At 47.4% G+C, this 19,657-nt stretch overlaps 2 protein-coding genes across 2 annotated transcripts in view; one reads left to right on the top strand and one right to left on the bottom strand.

Moving 5' to 3' along the window:
• Positions 1-4,401, top strand: part of naf1 (nuclear assembly factor 1 homolog (S. cerevisiae)) — a 14,155-nt gene extending 9,754 nt beyond the window's left edge. Inside the window, exons 6-9 of the mRNA XM_005466172.4 lie at positions 1,389-1,549; positions 2,306-2,357; positions 3,355-3,439; positions 3,635-4,401. Coding sequence (XP_005466229.1) covers positions 1,389-1,549; positions 2,306-2,357; positions 3,355-3,439; positions 3,635-3,978 — 642 coding nt within the window. The 3' untranslated portion in view covers positions 3,979-4,401. The remainder of the gene's footprint in view (positions 1-1,388; positions 1,550-2,305; positions 2,358-3,354; positions 3,440-3,634) is intronic.
• LOC100711262 (malate dehydrogenase, cytoplasmic) overlaps positions 1-19,657 on the bottom strand; it is an 868,968-nt gene that overhangs the window by 168,554 nt on the left and 680,757 nt on the right. The gene's annotated exons all lie outside the window — the stretch shown is intronic.

Raw genomic sequence — 19,657 nt, 5'->3', positions numbered from 1 at the left:
CAAAAGTTTTAGAACACCCCAATTTTTAAAAAAACTTTTTTTTTTTAAATAGATGACCATGGAATCAGTTTATAGACCAAAATGTATTCTAAACTTTTGATTCATCAAAGTAGCCCCCTTTAGAACAGCTGAACATACCTGTGGCATTTTTTCTACAACAGAAATCAAATATTCTTCAGAAAGTTCTTCCCATGTTACAGAAGTTCCCATAAATGTGGACCTTGTAGGTTGTGTTGCGTTCACTCTTCCGTCCAGTTCATCCCAAACCAGCTCGATGGGGTTTAAGTCAAGCTCACCATCTTATTCTTTTTTCCTGAGTTAGTTCTGGCATAGCTTGGATTTATGTTTTGGGTCATTATCTTGCTGTAGGATAAACCCCTGACCAACTAGACACATACCAGAGGGTACTGCATGGGGATGCAGAATGCTGTGGTAGCTGTTTTGGTTCAGGGTGCCTCTCACTCTGTACAAGTCACCGACCCTGGATCCAGCAAAACAGCCCCAGACCATCACACTTCCTCCTGCATGTTTGACAGTTGATGCCACACACTGTGGAACCATCCTTTCACCTACTCGACAGCGTACAAAGATCCTGTGTGATGAACCGAAAATTTTAAATTTTTATTCATCAGTCCATAATACCTTCTTCCAGTCTTCAGTAGTCCAGTGGTGGTATTTCATGGCCCAGACAAGCCTCTTTGTCTTATTTTGATGCCTTCGCAGTGGCTTTCTTGCTGCAACTCGTCGAAACTGTACTCACTGACAGCTTGACTTTCTTTGCAGTTTCTCTGTAGGACAGACCTACATTTTTAAGTGTTATGATGGTCTGTCTCTCTTCCATTGTTAATTGCCTTTTTCTCACTGTGTTTGTAGCAACACACTACTCTCTGCAGTACAATACTGTTCAACTGATGCTCATGAGGGTATGGTACCACAGTGTGTTCCAACACTGCTTTTATCCAGACAGAGGGGGTTGGAAGTAGTCCAGAAAAGTAGGAACAGCTGTAGAACCAGTTTCGAAGCTTGATCAACCTCCATTGCTGCAGAACAACAAAATATTTAATTGATTTTGCGTTCCCTGAAAAAGGCCTCTTTGTATAATTCTGAAATCCCCCCCCCCCCCCCCCCACACACACACACACACACACACACACACACACACCTGTGGCAGTTCACCACTTACCTTCGTACCATTTCAAGCTGTTCATTGGACGACTTGAATTGAAATAAGTAACTGGAAAACTTTTGACCGGTAATGTATGTTACAAGGCCAGTTCGCATCCGGAAAATGTGGATTTTCTTGTCGTTTTTACTTTTACAACTTGTTCAGTGTGTAAATGCCTTTACACACAATGGTATGACAGTGTTGTGCTGTTTCTTTGTTTCAGGTGTTTGAGGTATTTGGCCCGGTGTCCAGCCCGCTGTATGTTTTACGTTTTAATTCTGTGGACCAGATTATCAGTAAAGGGCTGAAAGAGGGTACTACCCTTTATTATGCACCAGCCATCAAGGAGTACACGGGATACATCCTCACACAGCAGCTAAGACTGTAAGTACACCATTAGCATCATAAGTATTGGTCTCAGTACACTACTGATGTGGTTCTGTTGGTTCGTAATCATATCCTCTAATATGCACTGGAGAGCATGAAATGGCTGGTATGGTTTTTGCCAGAAGAACGCTCCCTCTGTGTTTGACAAGAGAGCCTGTCGCTCACTTTCCTCTCCTACAGCGTCTCACTTTGTGAACCAAAATGGTCACAATATCAGCAGATGAGTTGATGAATGATGGAAATAAGTCATCAGGAGTTGTAGCTCTGATGTTCATGAGCTCATCTCTGGTCTGAGAAGTTCTGGTTGTATGGCAAAGCACTGAGTTTATCAGAGCGCACCGAAACACAGAGCTGGCTGTCTCGGGCACCATCACAAAGGAGATGTGTAGCCTGCTGTCATCGTGATTGAACTTCAGAGAAGCTGATGGCCATAGATTGTTGGAAGCTCATCTTTAATGACGTTCATGTTTTCATTGACTGAATCCAAGTATTAAGCATTAAAACTGACAAGCTGATGCAGTTTTTCCTTTTTTTTTTTTTTTTCAATCAAAGGTCCAAATCTGCAATTCAGTCATATTTGGATTCCTTTGCTTCCAATCCATTTCAGTGGTGTACAGGGGCATATAGATATTTAGTTTTCTGTGTTGACCGCGTGTAAGCTACTTTTGATTCGGTGAATGGAAGCTGTTAGGCTAAGGTCATGTCTGTGTGTTTGTTTGTTTGTTATGTTCAAATGAAAATAATTGTGTGCAGATTAAAGGGATCAGATGCATCCTGGAAAAATGACCAAGAACCGCCAGAAGAGGTATGTATCCAACAACGTCCATTGTTCATTCAGAGTCACATTCACAGATATTTTGGGTTTGCTGAGTGGATACTAGTGCTACTTGCTGCCCTACTCTTCGTGGACTTCTTTTTAAAATTTGTTTTATGACTTTATTCTTGGCTTTGGTTGTTATACTCCGTCATTGCATACCACAGTTTTGTTGAGGAGGTCAATCCCTCTATAGTTGGAGCTCACCCTCCAGCCCCCCTTCTTAAAGATGGGAACCACCACCCTGGTCTGCTAGTCCAGAAATACCACCCCTTATCTTCTCGCAGCATTGTAGAGGTGTGTCAACCAAGACAGCCCCACAACATCGAGAACCTTCAGGAACTTCATGCACCCCAGGGGCCCTGCCACCAAGGAGTTGTTTAACTGCCCCGGTGTTGTCCCCCGCATCTCCAGAGTTACTTCCTCTATGGAAGACGTGTCAGTGGGATTAAGGAAGTCCTCAAAGTATTCCTTCTACCGGCTCACAGTATCCTCAGTCGAAATCAGCTCTGCCCACACTATACACCAGGGGTGTCGAACTCCAGGCCTCGAGGGCCGGTGTCCTGCAGGTTTTAGATCTCACCCTGGGTCAACACACCTGAATCAAATGATTGGTTCGTTACCAGGCCTCTGGAGAACTTCAAGACATGTTGAGGAGGTAATTTAGCCTTTAAATCAGCTGTGTTGGATCAAGGACACATCTAAAACCTGCAGGACACCAGCCCTCGAGGCCTGGAGTTCGACACCTGTGCTATACACTGTGCATGTAGAGCACGTTTCCCCTCCCGAGTTGCTCCCGCACTCGAGTTTTTGGTTCAGCCAGTGCCCGAGCTGCTTTCCGCTTGGTCTGTCCATACCCATCGGCTGCCTCCAAAGTCCCACAGCCTAACCAATCCCAATAGGACTCCTCCTTCAGGATTCCTTCTTTATGATTTCTGTCACAGATTTTTATAATTACTATATTTTTCCTCTCTCTCCACCTGTTTAGGCTCTAGACTATAGTGATGATGAGAAAGAGCAGGAAGCAAAGAGAAAACTGAAAAATGCCAAAAAGAAGGACACTAGCCACACAGGTACTCCCATAAAAACACATCTCCAGTTCTTCTATGTGATGTATAGCATGGATAATGATATCAGCTGAAATTAGAATACTGTAGAAGCACAAGTTTATATGCAGTTTTTCAGGTTTTGAAGATTAAAGTGTTACCAATAGAAGGTGATACCATCCATCTTTAAACACATTTTCTTGTTCTCCCCCTCTTTTCCAGACAAACCTACTCAGAACCCTTCGCAGCAGCAACATAAGCATGATGGGAGGGGCTTCCCACCAAGACATACAAGGCCTTCTTTCCACCACCAGTACTCAAGATCATTCAGACACACAGAGCCACCACCAGGACACACAAATTTCCCCCCTATGTTCCTCCCTACTCCCTGTCCTTACCCTCCACCTCCTCACCATTTTCCACCCTCTAACTTCCCTCTCTACCCCCCTCCTCCTCCATCTTTCTTCAATCCTGCGTTCTCCCCTCCTTTCTGGCTGCCAAACTCTGCCCCCTTTTCTGACTTTCCCCCACCTCCTCCCCCTCCTCCTCCTCCTCCACCTCAGTGACAACTTGCACAAACTATCAGCAGTGTCTTGTCTCTGATTGTAAAATAAAACATACTTATTGTAGGTGATGAAGATGTGTACTTTGCCACTTGTATGTCGGTTATTTGTGACACAGCCACATGCATTGTGTTCACCATCCTGTAAGATCATGAAAGATCACGTCACATGAAAATGATATTTTTATATTCTAAAAAGAGTCTGCCATTAATTTTCAAGCAAAGGCCAAAAAGCAACCTGGTGTACTCTGAAACGCTACATGGGTGTATCGAGGTTCTGAACCAAGACGTGTCCATCAGAGCTTGGGAACAGTTAAATAGCGTGTTTTCATCATCAGCAACTTTCTTTAGTCTTTCCATGTTGTTAGAAAGATGGTGGACTAAACTGGAACTTAACTGACTCCCAGCAGCTCGTTTTAGTGTCAAAGAGCTGCATAAAGCTGTATGTACACTGAAATTGCTCAGATTAAGCACTTTATTTCAGGACTTTTTTTTTAAAGCTTGTATTTTTAATGCAAACCTCATTTTACTTGAAATGAAAAATGAACATTTTATTATTAGAGTGCGATCAGCTCAGTGTGATGATTAATAATAAACATTTCAAAAATACTGTTGAATTGTGCTTTGGTCATTTTATTTTCCAGCCTTTTGTTGACTTTATAAAGACACTGATACTGCTGTTATAGTGCTTCCACGCATACTACATTTAACTACAGTGGGTGTAAAACTTTATAGTATTTCAAACCTTTGTTTGGAGAAATTTTCTCGAACTAGACCTGAAAATTTAATTCAATACTCCAGCTTTAGTGGACGTGTGAGAAGACATTAACATGACTTAAATTCTCTGAATGTGTGCACTATTCCTGGTACACACATTATATGAAGCTACGGGAAAAATTGCATATGTTTTTAGATTTTGTTCCTTATATATATTCTGTTCCATCAAACCACCTGGATCAATTTTGTCAGTTAGCGGAAAAACCTAAGCCAGTATAGTTGGAATAAGCCAGTGCAAGTGGCAGTAGCCGTTTTCGAGACGCTTTCATTTCTGGGGAGCTGGCAAGTCATCTTTATATGCACTTTACCGTTCAGACTGAAACACAGTTTAAACCTCACTACTATCTGCTTTTGTTCTAGATACAGGATGTAATCATAACCTTTAGGGACTACACCCATTTATAAAAAAAATTCGAAGTTGTTCTACCCTGTAAGTTGCCATTGTCCCTTAATAAACCTTGTTCATTAAAGCACGTTGGATTGAGCAGAGCGAGCACGTATGCTGTCCGCTTCACTCCATGGCCTGTCCGTCTGCCTATGGTGAAATGTGCTGTGCTCATTGAGGAGGCAGGAGGCCTCAATACTGAAGTTTACCAGAAGTCCCCCCACACAGACCAGTACCTACACTTTGACTCACACTACTGTTGGAATTAAATAATTTGCAGTGCCTCAACAATGCTATGCTTTTTTATTAATAAGTGCTGTAAAATCATATAGTATAGTATTAAGTGGACACAGCCCTGAAAAATTAAGGCATTAAACGATGTGTCCTTGGGGAGTAGAACGCTGTAGACTCAAGCTCACGCTTGCCTGGGAAAAAGTAGATAAGAGGGGACCATCACTAGTGGAAAGTTACTGAGACACTTGTTCAGACTAGAATGAGAGAACTTCTGTAGTAAAACTGTTAGGGGCACACCACCATTTTGAGATCCACAGCAACGTGTCATGCAGGACGCATCTCCCTTCTAGAAGTATAGAGATTGAAAATGTGACGTCGTTCCGGGGTAAAACCGCAAAGGATTCTGGGAAAGTGTGGCAAGCGGTACTAGCGCACGCAGGCTTTCACATGAAAACAGTCACACAGCGATAAAAAGAAACAAAGAATGACAAGAAGCTGTTGTATTATTAACTGCAATAGCCGGTCGCATGACAGCCACGGGAAGCCTAACGGGTAAAGAGATCGGTTTTTTCGGATTATGTCGTGGAAGAGGAATTGTTCAAGCCATGTTTCCGAAGTAACAAAGAGCCGACGGATGGCCTGGATTGCAGCCATTCGAAGACCAAATATAACGTCCCAGAACACTCCAGCTCACATGTTAGTCTGCTCCAAGCATTCCCACAAAGGTACGTCTTCTGTTGTAGTTATTATGTAATTTATCATAACATAATTGTTGATGTAGGTTACAAATAAGTCTTATATTGATTTGGATTGAATTCATTGCGCTATGCTGCTTTGTTCACGGTGGCTTTGCAGGCTAATGTTTGTTGTGTTTTGTAGGAAAACCAGCCTACAAAATGCTGGAATGGGATCCAGACCGGGCACCTCTATCAACCTGGGTCATACCGAGTTTAAAGCTGCTACCACAGCCAGATTTGATTGGTTAAGAGAGAGAGCGACATCAAAACAGCCACGAAACGTCCTGCATATATGTGCCCAAATGTTGTATTGAAGCAATCAAGTGATGAATAACAGTTTTCCAGTATGTTGTTTTGCAATGTTTTTTTTTTTGCATTGTTGATTTGTTTTTCACTGAAGCAGCTAATAAAGCATGATGGAATACAATTTTGCCTCTTTCTTGTAAGATTCTATAATAGAATGAAACAATCATGCCAGTTATAAATAAAGACAATAAATTGAAGGAATTACAAAACACTCATTTTATTTCTATTAGATCTGAAAATGTTGTGTAATACTACAACCTGAAACGACAAATAGATGTGTTTGCCTGTACAGGAGATAAAGGAAAGAAACAGCTGTGAAATGGAATAGTCCAAATCACCAAAGTAAACTGGACCTGGGCTTGTTGCAGGGATCTGAAGTTAATAAACGTGAAGTGCATACACTCACACTTAGGACCATATAATAATAAATATGTGCGTGATGAAAGTTGGGCAGCACGCTAACGTCCTTACTCCACTCTGTATGCTCGTATGGGTCTGACCCTTTCAATCTTTTGAGTTTTTCCTCGTACTTTTTTTTTGCCTTTTCGTCAAGTCTGTCCTGCCGTGTTCTCCCTCGTTTTGTACATAACTGTTTTGGGGGCAAATAAAATGCAAGTAGGGATTAAAACCGCAGAATTAATGACTACCGGTGCTGGAAATGCTAGTGCTTGATGCAGTGTTTTGATTTTGTTGCCACGGATACCCACAAAGCAATGCACGAAAGTCACGTGGTCTGTCAATCTCTATTGTGAAAGAAATAAAATGTGAAATAGTCTACTGAGCAGTGTTTTGTCTTCCATTTCGTCAATTTGCTGCAGTAGACAAAGTGGCGGTGTGTGATCCATCCCAGTGCGTTAGAGCAACTAGATTGGGGTGTAATAAGTAAATAAGCCGAGTAAACTAATTGGCTTTTGTGGATAGCGACTAAAAGTAAGAGAGTAATAGTAATTGTTCTGGGCTTGGCTGCCCCACTCGATCGCGGACGCGAGGGCGAGACCCATGGGACGAGAGGACTAGGGTGGTAACCTGGGAACTGAGGACATCCTAAAGAACCAGTCAGGGATCCCTGCCACAGTTGAAGTTTGTATGAGAATAGGCCCCCCCCAGATACTCCGCTGGACAGATGGGCCGCGGAGGGGAGTGAGGCGAAGTCTCTGCAGCAGAGCTTCTGGGCTGTGTGTGTGTATGTGAAAGCGCAAGAGGTCGCGTCTCGATTGAAATCGAGTAGTTAAATTCGCCACAGTTTACAGCCTGTATGAGAGTGGGCCCAAGTTCTTTCGGCGGATCGATTCCGAGCTGAGAGCTGGGAATCCTGCTACAGTGTCTTTAGATTGTGAGTGTGTATAAAAGTTAAAATTCGTGACTTCCGGTTGAGCTTTGATGGAGTAGGACGCGAGTCTGGGAGCTCCCGCCGATTTCGATTAAATTGTTATTAATTCGCGATTTTTGGCCATATTTCCAGTCCTGTTTTAGTCTGTAGTTTGTTGTGTTGAGAAGTTTTACTTGGGCCTGTGTAAAATGGCAGCAAAAAATGTTAAAACTCGCAGTACTATTCAAACACAACTGAGGCCTAGTTTGCAAACCGCGACCACACCCTCGAGTGAGCCGTCGTCTCCTGCAAAGCCCCGCTGAGGAAAGATATCGCCGACATCTTTAAAAAAAAACTTCAAGACACTCTGGGTGATGCTTTGTCTACCATTAAGTTCGACCTGCTGGCGATCGATAAAGCTGCCAATGACTCTACCATGTCCGAGCTAAAAGGTACGGTCAGGGAGATGGAGCATGCACTTACTGTCTGCTCTGATGATATAGCTGAGATGAAAAACACTATCAAGGGCCTCACAGCTGTCATGGGTTCAAAATATTGGGGATGGATACAGGAAGAAAACCAGAATAACAACACTGGTCCGGCCGGGTCAAGTCAAACGATGATTTTAATGAACACACGTGTGGGAGATGGGACACTGTACGCAGACAGCACCAGATCTCTCACCGAAAACCACACAACAATAGTTTTTATGAAAATCAGGGTATTGGAACGCCCCCTCATGCGTAAAGTAGGTACAATACAATCAATGTTGACAACTTTTAACACATTAAAAGAACATCTTCTTCTTCCCGAGGCCAGATCCTTCCCAGTAATCTTCTAACTCTGCTTATCCCCTGGAACAAACAGTCTCTCCTGCAAGCATAATCAAACAGCTACAAGGCCTTGCAAACTATTATTTAAATATTTGAACTCTCCCCTCTACATGAGTTTAACTGCTGCTTGTGTGTGTGCGTGTGTGCCTCGACCTCAGCATTCACTCTGTCTATAAGGACAGAGGCCAACTCTTCATGTGTGCAATAACCTAACTGAAACCATACATGTAATATGTTGAATAAATGTTCTAATCAAATGCCACTACTCAAAGCTTAATAAAAAGAATATAAATGAATAAAGGATAATGATGAATAACATGATATATGTGTTTTGTAAGCATGTTCTTTCTATAGCTCAAGATCCTTAACACAATAGATTGTTCAGTCCTTGCACCGAACAAAGCTTCCGACCCTCCACTAGTTGACCGAGCCCCCCTCATTGGCAAGCACAAAAATACAATGCATGTGTATACAAAAGAATTATCACTGCACCTGTAATAGAAAATGTTAATATGGAATCATGACAATACCTGTAATACAAGTTGTAACATAAGGCCAACAGCCTAAAGAAATTCTCTAATGAAGTAACACTTCATGATGATGGTGATACATAAATGAACTAATGAGTAATTATTGCCAATACACACTACTTAAAGGTTAACAAAAGATATATCTAAATAAAGGATCATAAAATAACATGATGTAAGTGTCTTGTAAGCATGTGCGGCCTTCTACGCTCTACGTCACTTCCCTCAATAGATCAGCCAGACATCCCGCTGACTGTAGCTTTTAACCCTTACTGACGTGAGCACAACTCCATAATAAGCACCAAGCGGCAATATGTATAAAGATGATCATGGTTACACCTGTAATGAAAGATTATATGATTATACCAACACCTGTAAATAGATTAACATGAGGTTATAACAATCACTGTAATACAAACGTTAATGTAATGTCAATAGCTTCAATAAATGCTTTAATGCAATGCTTATTATATGATTCTGATGTAATGATAAAATAACAGTAAAATATCCCTTCTCATTGCTCATGTAGCCAAGCTGGAAAATAAGTGTGAAGACTTGGAGTCCAGGACGCGGCGCAACAATGTTAGGATAGTGGGAGTACCAGAGGGCCCTGACACGTGCACCACTACTGCCGTAGCCATCTTGCTAAAAGAAGCATTTGATCTGGGGAAGGAGCCGCTTTTGGATCGTTCCCACAGGACCCTCCAACCCGCACCTAAGCCTGGCGACCGTCCACGAACCATTGTATGCAGGTTTCATTACCACACTCACTGTGTTGACATTTTACGACGTGCTAGAGAACGCCAACAGATTAAAGTTGGAGACCGGACCATCTCAGTCTTCCCCAACTACACCGCCAGGGTGGCACGGGATCGTGCTGCATTCAACACGGTCAGGCAGCAACTCCGTGGCATTGAAGGTGTTCGATATGGCCTACTTCATCCAGCGTGACTCCGCATCACATATAAGGGTGTTGAGAAGGACTTTGTTTCAGCAGAGAAAGCCAGTGATTATGTCAAAACTTTGATCTCTGGGTGAGCCTCGATAGCCCCTCAGTTTGAAGCTGTAATGCTACTAAGGGTTCACACTCTCGCTAGGTTTAACGCCACCTGTGCATTGTTTTCTTAGGGCGTTGTGATAGTTATTGTACTGTTGGTGTGCTGGTTCCTTTTATTTTCATTGTTTTATAATGAAATTGAATCATATAACATACTCTTGAACTTCGGATCAGTCCAGCACAATCTTCTCCAAGCTTGCTGCATTGATTTGCACAGGACTGGGTTGTTTTTTGGGGGGTTTTTGGTTGTTTTTGTCTTTTTTAAAAAAAAAAAAAAAATTTTTATGCACTTTTGGTGTTTTGTTGGAAACTTCACCATATGAGGAAACCATTTTGTACTCTGAGGTCTTTTTTGTTTGTTTGGGGTTTTTTTGCTTGTTTTTTTCCTTTTTAAAACAAACAAACAAACAAAAAAACATGTTTATTGTTACGCACACACTGTTATACAGTAGAGAAGTTTTTTTTCTTCCTCTCTCGCTTTTATTTTTATTCGGGCTCCAATTAGACCTGTCACTTTGGTGAACCATTTTTGCTTTTTTGGGGTACACTGCTGTCTCCTTTGTTCTGTTCTGTGGAGACTTGGGGTGTATTTGTGTTCAGGGTTGTGGGGGGGGGGGGGGGGGGGGGGGGGCTGTCCCAGCATTTTGGTTTTGTTGTTTTGTTTTTCTTCTTCTTCCTTTTTATGAATGGTTAATGGCAATATAGGCCCCAGCATTGCTGGGTCAGGCATGCCTCTTAGATTCATTAGTTGGAATATCAGAGGTATGGGTAAACCTGTTAAGAGATCTAAGGTTTTCACTCACTTGAAACGTCTAAATTCTGACATAGCATTTTTACAGAAGACTCATCTTCGCATTAAGGATCATTATAGGTTATATTGCCCTTGGGTGGGTCAGGTCTTTCACTCAAATTTTAATTCGAAAGCTAGAGGAGTGGCCATTCTCATTAATAAGAAAGTTCAATTCTCTTCGACCAATGTTATTGCTGATAGGAATGGTAGATACATCATTGTTGCTGGTACCCTAATGCAGAATAAGGTTTTGTTGGTAAATGTATATGCCCCGAATTTTGATGATGCTGAATTCGCTAATAGATTGCTGAGTAACATCCCCTTTCTGAATATTCATTTGCTTATCCTTGGTGGAGATCTGAATTGTGTTTTTGATCCAATCTTGGATCAATCTAGTCCTCGTAATTTGACTCCATCATCTATGTCTAAAACATCCTCAGATTTTATGAAACAGAATGATCTTGGTGATCCATGGAGATTTCGCAACCCTTCAGTCAAAAAATTTTCATTTTTCTCCCCGGTCCACCATTCTTATTCCAGGATTGATTACTTTTTCATCGAAAGAACTCTTAATTCGTGTGTTAATTCTTCCGACTATTCTGCTATTGTAATATCTGATCATTCACCTCTGCTATTGTATATTCAACTTTCTACCTATAAACGTAGCCCTCCACTCTGGAGATTTAACTCTCTCCTTCTGGCAGATAAAGAATGTTGTGAATTTATTTCAAGCTCTATCGAGGAGTTCTTGTCCTTCAATCAAAACGATTCCGTTTCATATTGTCTGCTATGGGAGACTCTTAAATGCTACCTGAGAGGTCAAATTATTTCTTACTCTGTTCACGCTAATAAAAAGATTAATGCCAGGCTTAAAGAACTTATAGCTACAATTGGTAACCTTGATCAAAGTTATACACTGAACCATTCTCGAGAATTACTGAAGCAGCGCCTTGATTTAAAAGCAGAATTTGATCTTATGTCAACCAAAGAGGCTGAGCACTTATTACTACGCAGTCGTGGCTCATATTATGAATATGGTGACAAGGCTAGTTGCTTGTTGGCACATCACTTACGACGTCAGGGCTCCTCTACAACACAAGGCTATCTACAACACAACAGGGCCTGTGCTGCTGGCTGAAGCTATCTACAACACTCCAGGGCCTCTGCTGCTGGCTGAGGCCATATACAACACATCACGGCCTGTGCTGCTGGTTGATTCCATCTACGCGACAAGAGGGCCTGTGCTGCTGGCTGAGGACACCTACAACATACCAGGGCCTGTGCTGCTGTCTGAGGCTATCTACAACACACCAGGGCTTGTGCTGTTGGCTGATGCCATCCAAAACACACCAAAGCCTGTGCTGCTGGCTGAAGCTATCTACAAGACACCAGGGCCTCTGCTGCTGGTTTAGGCATTCTACAACACACCAGTGCCTGTTCTGGTGGCTAAGACCATCTACGCGAAAAGAGAGCCTGTGCTGCTGGCTGAGGCTATCTAGGTCACAAGAGGGCCTGTGCTGGTGGCTGAGGCTATCTACAACACACCAGTCCCTGTGCTGCTGGCTGAGGCCATCTACAACACACCAGGCCCTGTGCTGATGGCTAAGGCTATCTACAACTCTAAAGGGCCTATACTGCTGGCTGAGGCAATCTACAACACACCAGGGCCTGTGCTGCTGGCTGAGGCTGCTACAACAGACCAGGGCCTGTGCTGCTGGCTGAGGCTATCTACAATATACCAGGGCCTGTGCTGCTGGCTGAAGCTATCTACAACACTCCAGGGCCTCTGCTGCTGGCTGAGGCCATATACAACACATCAGGGCCTGTGCTGCTGGTTGATTCCATCTACGCGACAAGAGGGCCTGTGCTGCTTTCTGAGGACACCTACAACATACCAGGGCCTGTGCTGCTGTCTGAGGCTATCTACAACACACCAGGGCTTGTGCTGTTGGCTGATGCCATCCACAACACACCAGGGCGTGTGCTGCTGGCTGAGGCTATCTACAACTGAAGAGGGCATGTGCTGCTGTGTGAGGCTATATACAACTCAACAGGGCCTGTGCTGCTGGTTAAGGCTATCTACAACACACCAGGGCCTGTGCTGCTGGCTGAGGCAATCTACAACTCAAGAGGGCCTCTGCTGCTGGCTGATTACTTCTACACGACAAGAGGGCCTGTGCTGCTGGCTGAGGCCATCTACAACACACCAGGGCCTTTGCTGCTGGCTGAGGCCATCTACAACACACCAGTCCCTGTGCTGCTGGCTGAGGCTATCTTCAACATACCAGGGCCTGTGCTGCTGGCTCAGGCCATCTACAACATACCAGGCCTATGCTGCTGGCTCAGACCATCTACAACATACCAGGGCCTGTGCTGCTGGCTGAAGTTATCTAAAAAAACACCAGGGCCTGTGCTGCTGGCTGAGGCTGTCTACAACTCAACGGGCCAGTGCTGGTGGCTGATGCCATCCACAACACACCAGGGCCTGTGCTGCTGGCTGAAGTTATCTACAAAACACCAGGGCCTGTGCTGCTGGCTGAGGCTGTCTACAACTCAACGGGCCAGTGCTGGTGGCTGAGGCCATCTACAACACACCAGGGCCTTTGGTGCTGGTTAAGGCCATCTACAACACACCAGAGCCTGTGCTGGTGGCTAAGACCATCTAAATCAGACCATGGCCTGTTCTGGTGGCTGAGTCGATCCACAAAATGCCAGGGCCTGTGCTGCTGGCTGAAGTTATTTACAACACACCAGGGCTTGTACTGCTGGCTGAGGCCATCTACAACACACCAGGGCCTGTGCTGCTGGCTAAGACTATCTACAACATACCAGGGCCTGTGCTGCTGGCTGAGGCTATCTACAACACACCAGGGCCTGTGCAGCTACCTGATGCCATCCACAACCCGCCAGGGCCTCTGCTGCTGGCTGAAGTTAGTTACAACACACCAGGGCCTGTGCTGCTGGCTAAGACTATCTACAACACACCAGGGCCTATGCTGCTGGCTGAGGCAATCTACAACTCCACTGGGCCTGTGCTTCTGGCTGAGGCCATCTACAACACCAGAGGGCCTGTGCTGCTGGCTGAAGCTATCTACAACACACCACAGCCTATGCTGCTGGCTGAGGCCATCTACAACACACGAGGGCCTTTGCTGCTGGCTGATGCCATCCACAACACACAAGGGCCAGGGCCTGTGCTGCCGGCTGAAGCTATCTACAACACACCAGGGCTTGTGCTGCTGGCTGAGGCAATCTACAACATACCAGGGCCTGTACTGCCGGCTGAAGCTATCTACAACACACCAGGGCTTGTGCTGCTTTCTGAGGCAATCTACAACATACCAGGGCCTGTGCTGCTGGCTGATTCCTTCTACACGACAAGAGGGCCTGTGCTGCTGGCTGATGCCATCTACAAAACACCAGGGCCTTCTGTGCTGGCTAAGGCCATCTACAACACACCAGAGCCTGTGCTGGTGGCTAAGACCATGTACAACACACCAGTGCCTGTTCTGCTGGCTGAGGCTTTCTAAGCATACCAGGGCCTGTGCTGCTGGCTGAAGTTATCTACAACTCAACGGGCCTGCACTGTTGGCTGATGCCATCCACAACACACCAGGGCCAGGGCCTGTGCTGCTGACTGAAGCTATCTACAACACACCAGGGCTTGTGCTGCTGGCTGAGGCAATCTACAACATACCAGGGCCTGTGCTGCTGCCTGATTCCTTCTACACGACAAGAGGGCCTGTGCTGCTGGCTGATGCCATCTACAAAACACCAGGGCCTTTGGTGCTGGCTAAGACCATCTACAAATCCAGAGGGCCTGTGCTTCTGGCTGAGGCCATCTACAACACTCCAGGGCCTGTGCTGCTGGCTGAGGCTATCTACAACACACCACGGCCTGTGCTGCTGCCTGATGCCATCCACAACACGCCAGGGCCTGTGCTGCTGGCTGAAGTTATTTACAACACACCAGTGCCTGTGCTGCTGGCTAAGGCTATCTACAACATACCAGGGCCTGTGCTGCTGGTTGAGGCTATCTACAACACACCACGGCCTGTGCTGCTGCCTGATGCCATCCACAACACGCCAGGGCCTGTGCTGCTGGCTGAAGTTAGTTACAACACAACAGGGCTTGTACTGCTGGCTGAGGCCATCTACAACACACCAGGGCCTGTGCTGCTGGCTGAGGCTATCTACAACATACCAGGGGATGTGCTGCTGGCTAAGGGCATATACAACACACCAGGGCCTGTGCTGCTGCCTGATGCCATCCACAACACGCCAGGGTTTGTGCTGCTGGCTGAAGTTATCTACAACACACCAGGGCTTGTGCTGCTGGCTGATGCAAGCTACAACTCCAGAGGGCCTGTGCTGCTGGCTGAAGCTATCTACAACACACCAGGGCCTATGCTGCTGGCTGAGGCAATCTACAACTCCAGTGGGCCTGTGCTTCTGGCTGAGGCCATCTACAACACACGAGGGCCTGTGCTGCTGGCTGAAGCTATCTACAACACACCAGGGCCTATGCTGCTGGCTGAGGCAATCTACAACTCCAGAGGGCCTGTGCTTCTGGCTGAGGCAATCTACAACACACCAAGGCTTGTGCTGCTGGCTGAGGCCATCTACAACACACGAGGGCCAGGGCCTGTGCTGCCGGCTGAAGCTATCTTCAACACACCAGGGCTTGTGCTGCTGGCTGAGGCAATCTACAAAATACCAGGGCCTGTGCTGCTGACTGATTCCTTCTACACGACAAGAGGGCCTGTGCTGCTGGCTGATGCCATCTACAAAACACCAGGGCCTTTGGTGCTGGCTAAGGCCATCTACAACACACCAGAGCCTATGCTGGTGGCTAAGACCATGTACAACACACCAGTGCCTGTTCTGCTGGCTGTGGCTATCTAAGCATACCAGGGCCTGTGCTGCTGGCTGAAGTTATCTACAACTCAACGGGCCTGCACTGTTGGCTGATGCCATCCACAACACACCAGGGCCAGGGCCTGTGCTGCTGGCTGAAGCTATCTACAACGCACCAGGGCCTGTGCTGCTGGCTGAGGCCCTCTTCAACATACCCGGGACTTTGCAGCTGGCTGATGCCATCCACAACACGCCAGGGCCTGTTCTGCTGGCTGAAGTTAGTTACAACACACCAGGGCTTGTACTGCTGGCTGAGGGCATCTACAACACACCAGGGCCTGTGCTGCTGGCTAAGGCTATCTACAACATACCAGGGCCTGTGCTGCTGGCTGAGGCTATCTACAACATACCAGGGCCTTTGCTGCTGGCTGAGGCTTTATAAGCACACCAGGGCCTGTGCTGCTGGCTGAAGCCATCTAGAAAATACCAGGGCCTCCGCTGGTGGCTGAGGCCATCTACAACACACCAGGGCCTTTGGTGCTGGATGAGGCCAGCTACAACACACCAGAGCCTGTGCTTGTGGCTAAGACCATCTAAAACAGACCAGGGCCTGTTCTGGTGGCTGAGTCTATCTACAACACACCAGAGCCTGTGCTGCTGGCTGCGGCAATCTACAACTAAACATACCAGGGCCTGTGCTGCTGGCTGAGGCTATCTACAACATACCAGGGCCTGTGCTGCTGGCTGAAGCTATCTACAACACACCAGGGCGTGTGCTGCTGGCTGAGGCCATCTACAACATACCAGGGACTGTGCTGCTGGCTGATTCCTTCTACACGACAACAGGGCCTGTGCTGCTGGCTGAAGCTATCTACAACACACCAGGGCCTGTGCTGCTGGCTCAGGCCCTCTTCAACATACCAGGGCCTGTGCTGCGGGCTGAAGCTATCTACAACACACCAGGGCCTATGCTGCTGGCTGAGGCCATCTACAACACACCAGGGCCTGTGCTGCTGGCTGAGGCCATCTACAACACACCAGGCCCTGTGCTGATGGCTAAGGCTATCTACAACTCTAAAGGGCCTATACTGCTGGCTGAGGCAATCTACAACACACCAGGGCCTGTGCTGCTGGCTGAGGCTGCTACAACAGACCAGGGCCTGTGCTGCTGGCTGAGGCTATCTACAATATACCAGGGCCTGTGCTGCTGGCTGAAGCTATCTACAACACTCCAGGGCCTCTGCTGCTGGCTGAGGCCATATACAACACATCAGGGCCTGTGCTGCTGGTTGATTCCATCTACGCGACAAGAGGGCCTGTGCTGCTTTCTGAGGACACCTACAACATACCAGGGCCTGTGCTGCTGTCTGAGGCTATCTACAACACACCAGGGCTTGTGCTGTTGGCTGATGCCATCCACAACACACCAGGGCGTGTGCTGCTGGCTGAGGCTATCTACAACACACCAGGGCCTGTGCTGCTGGCTGAGGCAATCTACAACTCAAGAGGGCCTCTGCTGCTGGCTGAGGCCATCTACAACATACCAGAGCCTTTGCTGCTGGCTGACGCTATATAAGCACACCAGCGCCTGTGCTGCTGGCTGATTACTTCTACACGACAAGAGGGCCTGTGCTGCTGGCTGAGGCCATCTACAACACACCAGGGCCTTTGCTGCTGGCTGAGGCCATCTATAACACACCAGTCCCTGTGCTGCCGGCTGAGGCAATCTACAACTCAACGGGCCGGGGCTGCTGGCTGAGGCTATCTTCAACATACCAGGGCCTGTGCTGCTGGCTCAGGCCATCTACAACATACCAGGCCTATGCTGCTGGCTCAGACCATCTACAACATACCAGGGCCTGTGCTGCTGGCTCAGGCCATCTACAACATACCAGGGCGTGTGCTGTTGGCTGATGCCATCCACAACACACCAGGGCCTGTGCTGCTGGCTGAAGTTATCTACAAAACACCAGGGCCTGTGCTGCTGGCTGAGGCTGTCTACAACTCAACGGGCCTGTGCTGGTGGCTGAGGCCATCTACAACACACCAGGGCCTTTGGTGCTGGTTAAGGCCATCTACAACACACCAGAGCCTGTGCTGGTGGCTAAGACCATCTAAATCAGACCATGGCCTGTTCTGGTGGCTGAGTCGATCCACAAAATGCCAGGGCCTGTGCTGCTGGCTGAAGTTATTTACAACACACCAGGGCTTGTACTGCTGGCTGAGGCCATCTACAACACACCAGGGCCTGTGCTGCTGGCTAAGACTATCTACAACATACCAGGGCCTGTGCAGCTACCTGATGCCATCCACAACCCGCCAGGGCCTCTGCTGCTGGCTGAAGTTAGTTACAACACACCAGGGCCTGTGCTGCTGGCTAAGACTATCTACAACACACCAGGGCCTATGCTGCTGGCTGAGGCAATCTACAACTCCAGTGGGCCTGTGCTTCTGGCTGAGGCCATCTACAACACACCAGGGCCTGTGCTGCTGGATGAAGCTATCTACAACACACCACGGCCTATGCTGCTGGCTGAGGCAATCTACAACTCCAGTGGGCCTGTGCTTCTGGCTGAGGCCATCTACAACACACCAGGGCCTGTGCTGCTGGCTGAGGCTATCTACAACACACCAGGGCCTGTGCAGCTACCTGATGCCATCCACAACCCGCCAGGGCCTCTGCTGCTGGCTGAAGTTAGTTACAACACACCAGGGCCTGTGCTGCTGGCTAAGACTATCTACAACACACCAGGGCCTATGCTGCTGGCTGAGGCAATCTACAACTCCAGTGGGCCTGTGCTTCTGGCTGAGGCCATCTACAACACACCAGGGCCTGTGCTGCTGGATGAAGCTATCTACAACACACCACGGCCTATGCTGCTGGCTGAGGCCATCTACAACACACGAGGGCCTTTGCTGCTGGCTGATGCCATCCACAACACACAAGGGCCAGGGCCTGTGCTGCCGGCTGAAGCTATCTACAACACACCAGGGCTTGTGCTGCTGGCTGAGGCAATCTACAACATACCAGGGCCTGTACTGCCGGCTGAAGCTATCTACAACACACCAGGGCTTGTGCTGCTTTCTGAGGCAATCTACAACATACCAGGGCCTGTGCTGCTGGCTGATTCCTTCTACACGACAAGAGGGCCTGTGCTGCTGGCTGATGCCATCTACAAAACACCAGGGCCTTCTGTGCTGGCTAAGGCCATCTACAACACACCAGAGCCTGTGCTGGTGGCTAAGACCATGTACAACACACCAGTGCCTGTTCTGCTGGCTGAGGCTTTCTAAGCATACCAGGGCCTGTGCTGCTGGCTGAAGTTATCTACAACTCAACGGGCCTGCACTGTTGGCTGATGCCATCCACAACACACCAGGGCCAGGGCCTGTGCTGCTGGCTGAAGCTATCTACAACACACCAGGGCTTGTGCTGCTGGCTGAGGCAATCTACAACATACCAGGGCCTGTGCTGCTGGCTGATTCCTTCTACACGACAAGAGGGCCTGTGCTGCTGGCTGATGCCATCTACAAAGCACCAGGGCCTTTGGTGCTGGCTAAGACCATCTACAAATCCTGAGGGCCTGTGCTTCTGGCTGAGGCCATCTACAACACTCCAGGGCCTGTGCTGCTGGCTGAAGTTATTTACAACACACCAGTGCCTGTGCTGCTGGTTAAGGCTATCTACAACATACCAGGGCCTGTGCTGCTGGTTGAGGCTATCTACAACACACCACGGCCTGTGCTGCTGCCTGATGCCATCCACAACACGCCAGGGCCTGTGCTGCTGGCTGAAGTTAGTTACAACACAACAGGGCTTGTACTGCTGGCTGAGGCCATCTACAACACACCAGGGCCTGTGCTGCTGGCT

This window comes from Oreochromis niloticus, linkage group LG6, assembly GCF_001858045.2.
Source record: "Oreochromis niloticus isolate F11D_XX linkage group LG6, O_niloticus_UMD_NMBU, whole genome shotgun sequence".
Lineage (NCBI taxonomy): Eukaryota > Metazoa > Chordata > Actinopteri > Cichliformes > Cichlidae > Oreochromis > Oreochromis niloticus.
Note: the sequence above shows the minus strand (reverse complement) of the source record. Positions and strands in the feature narration are given on the sequence as shown.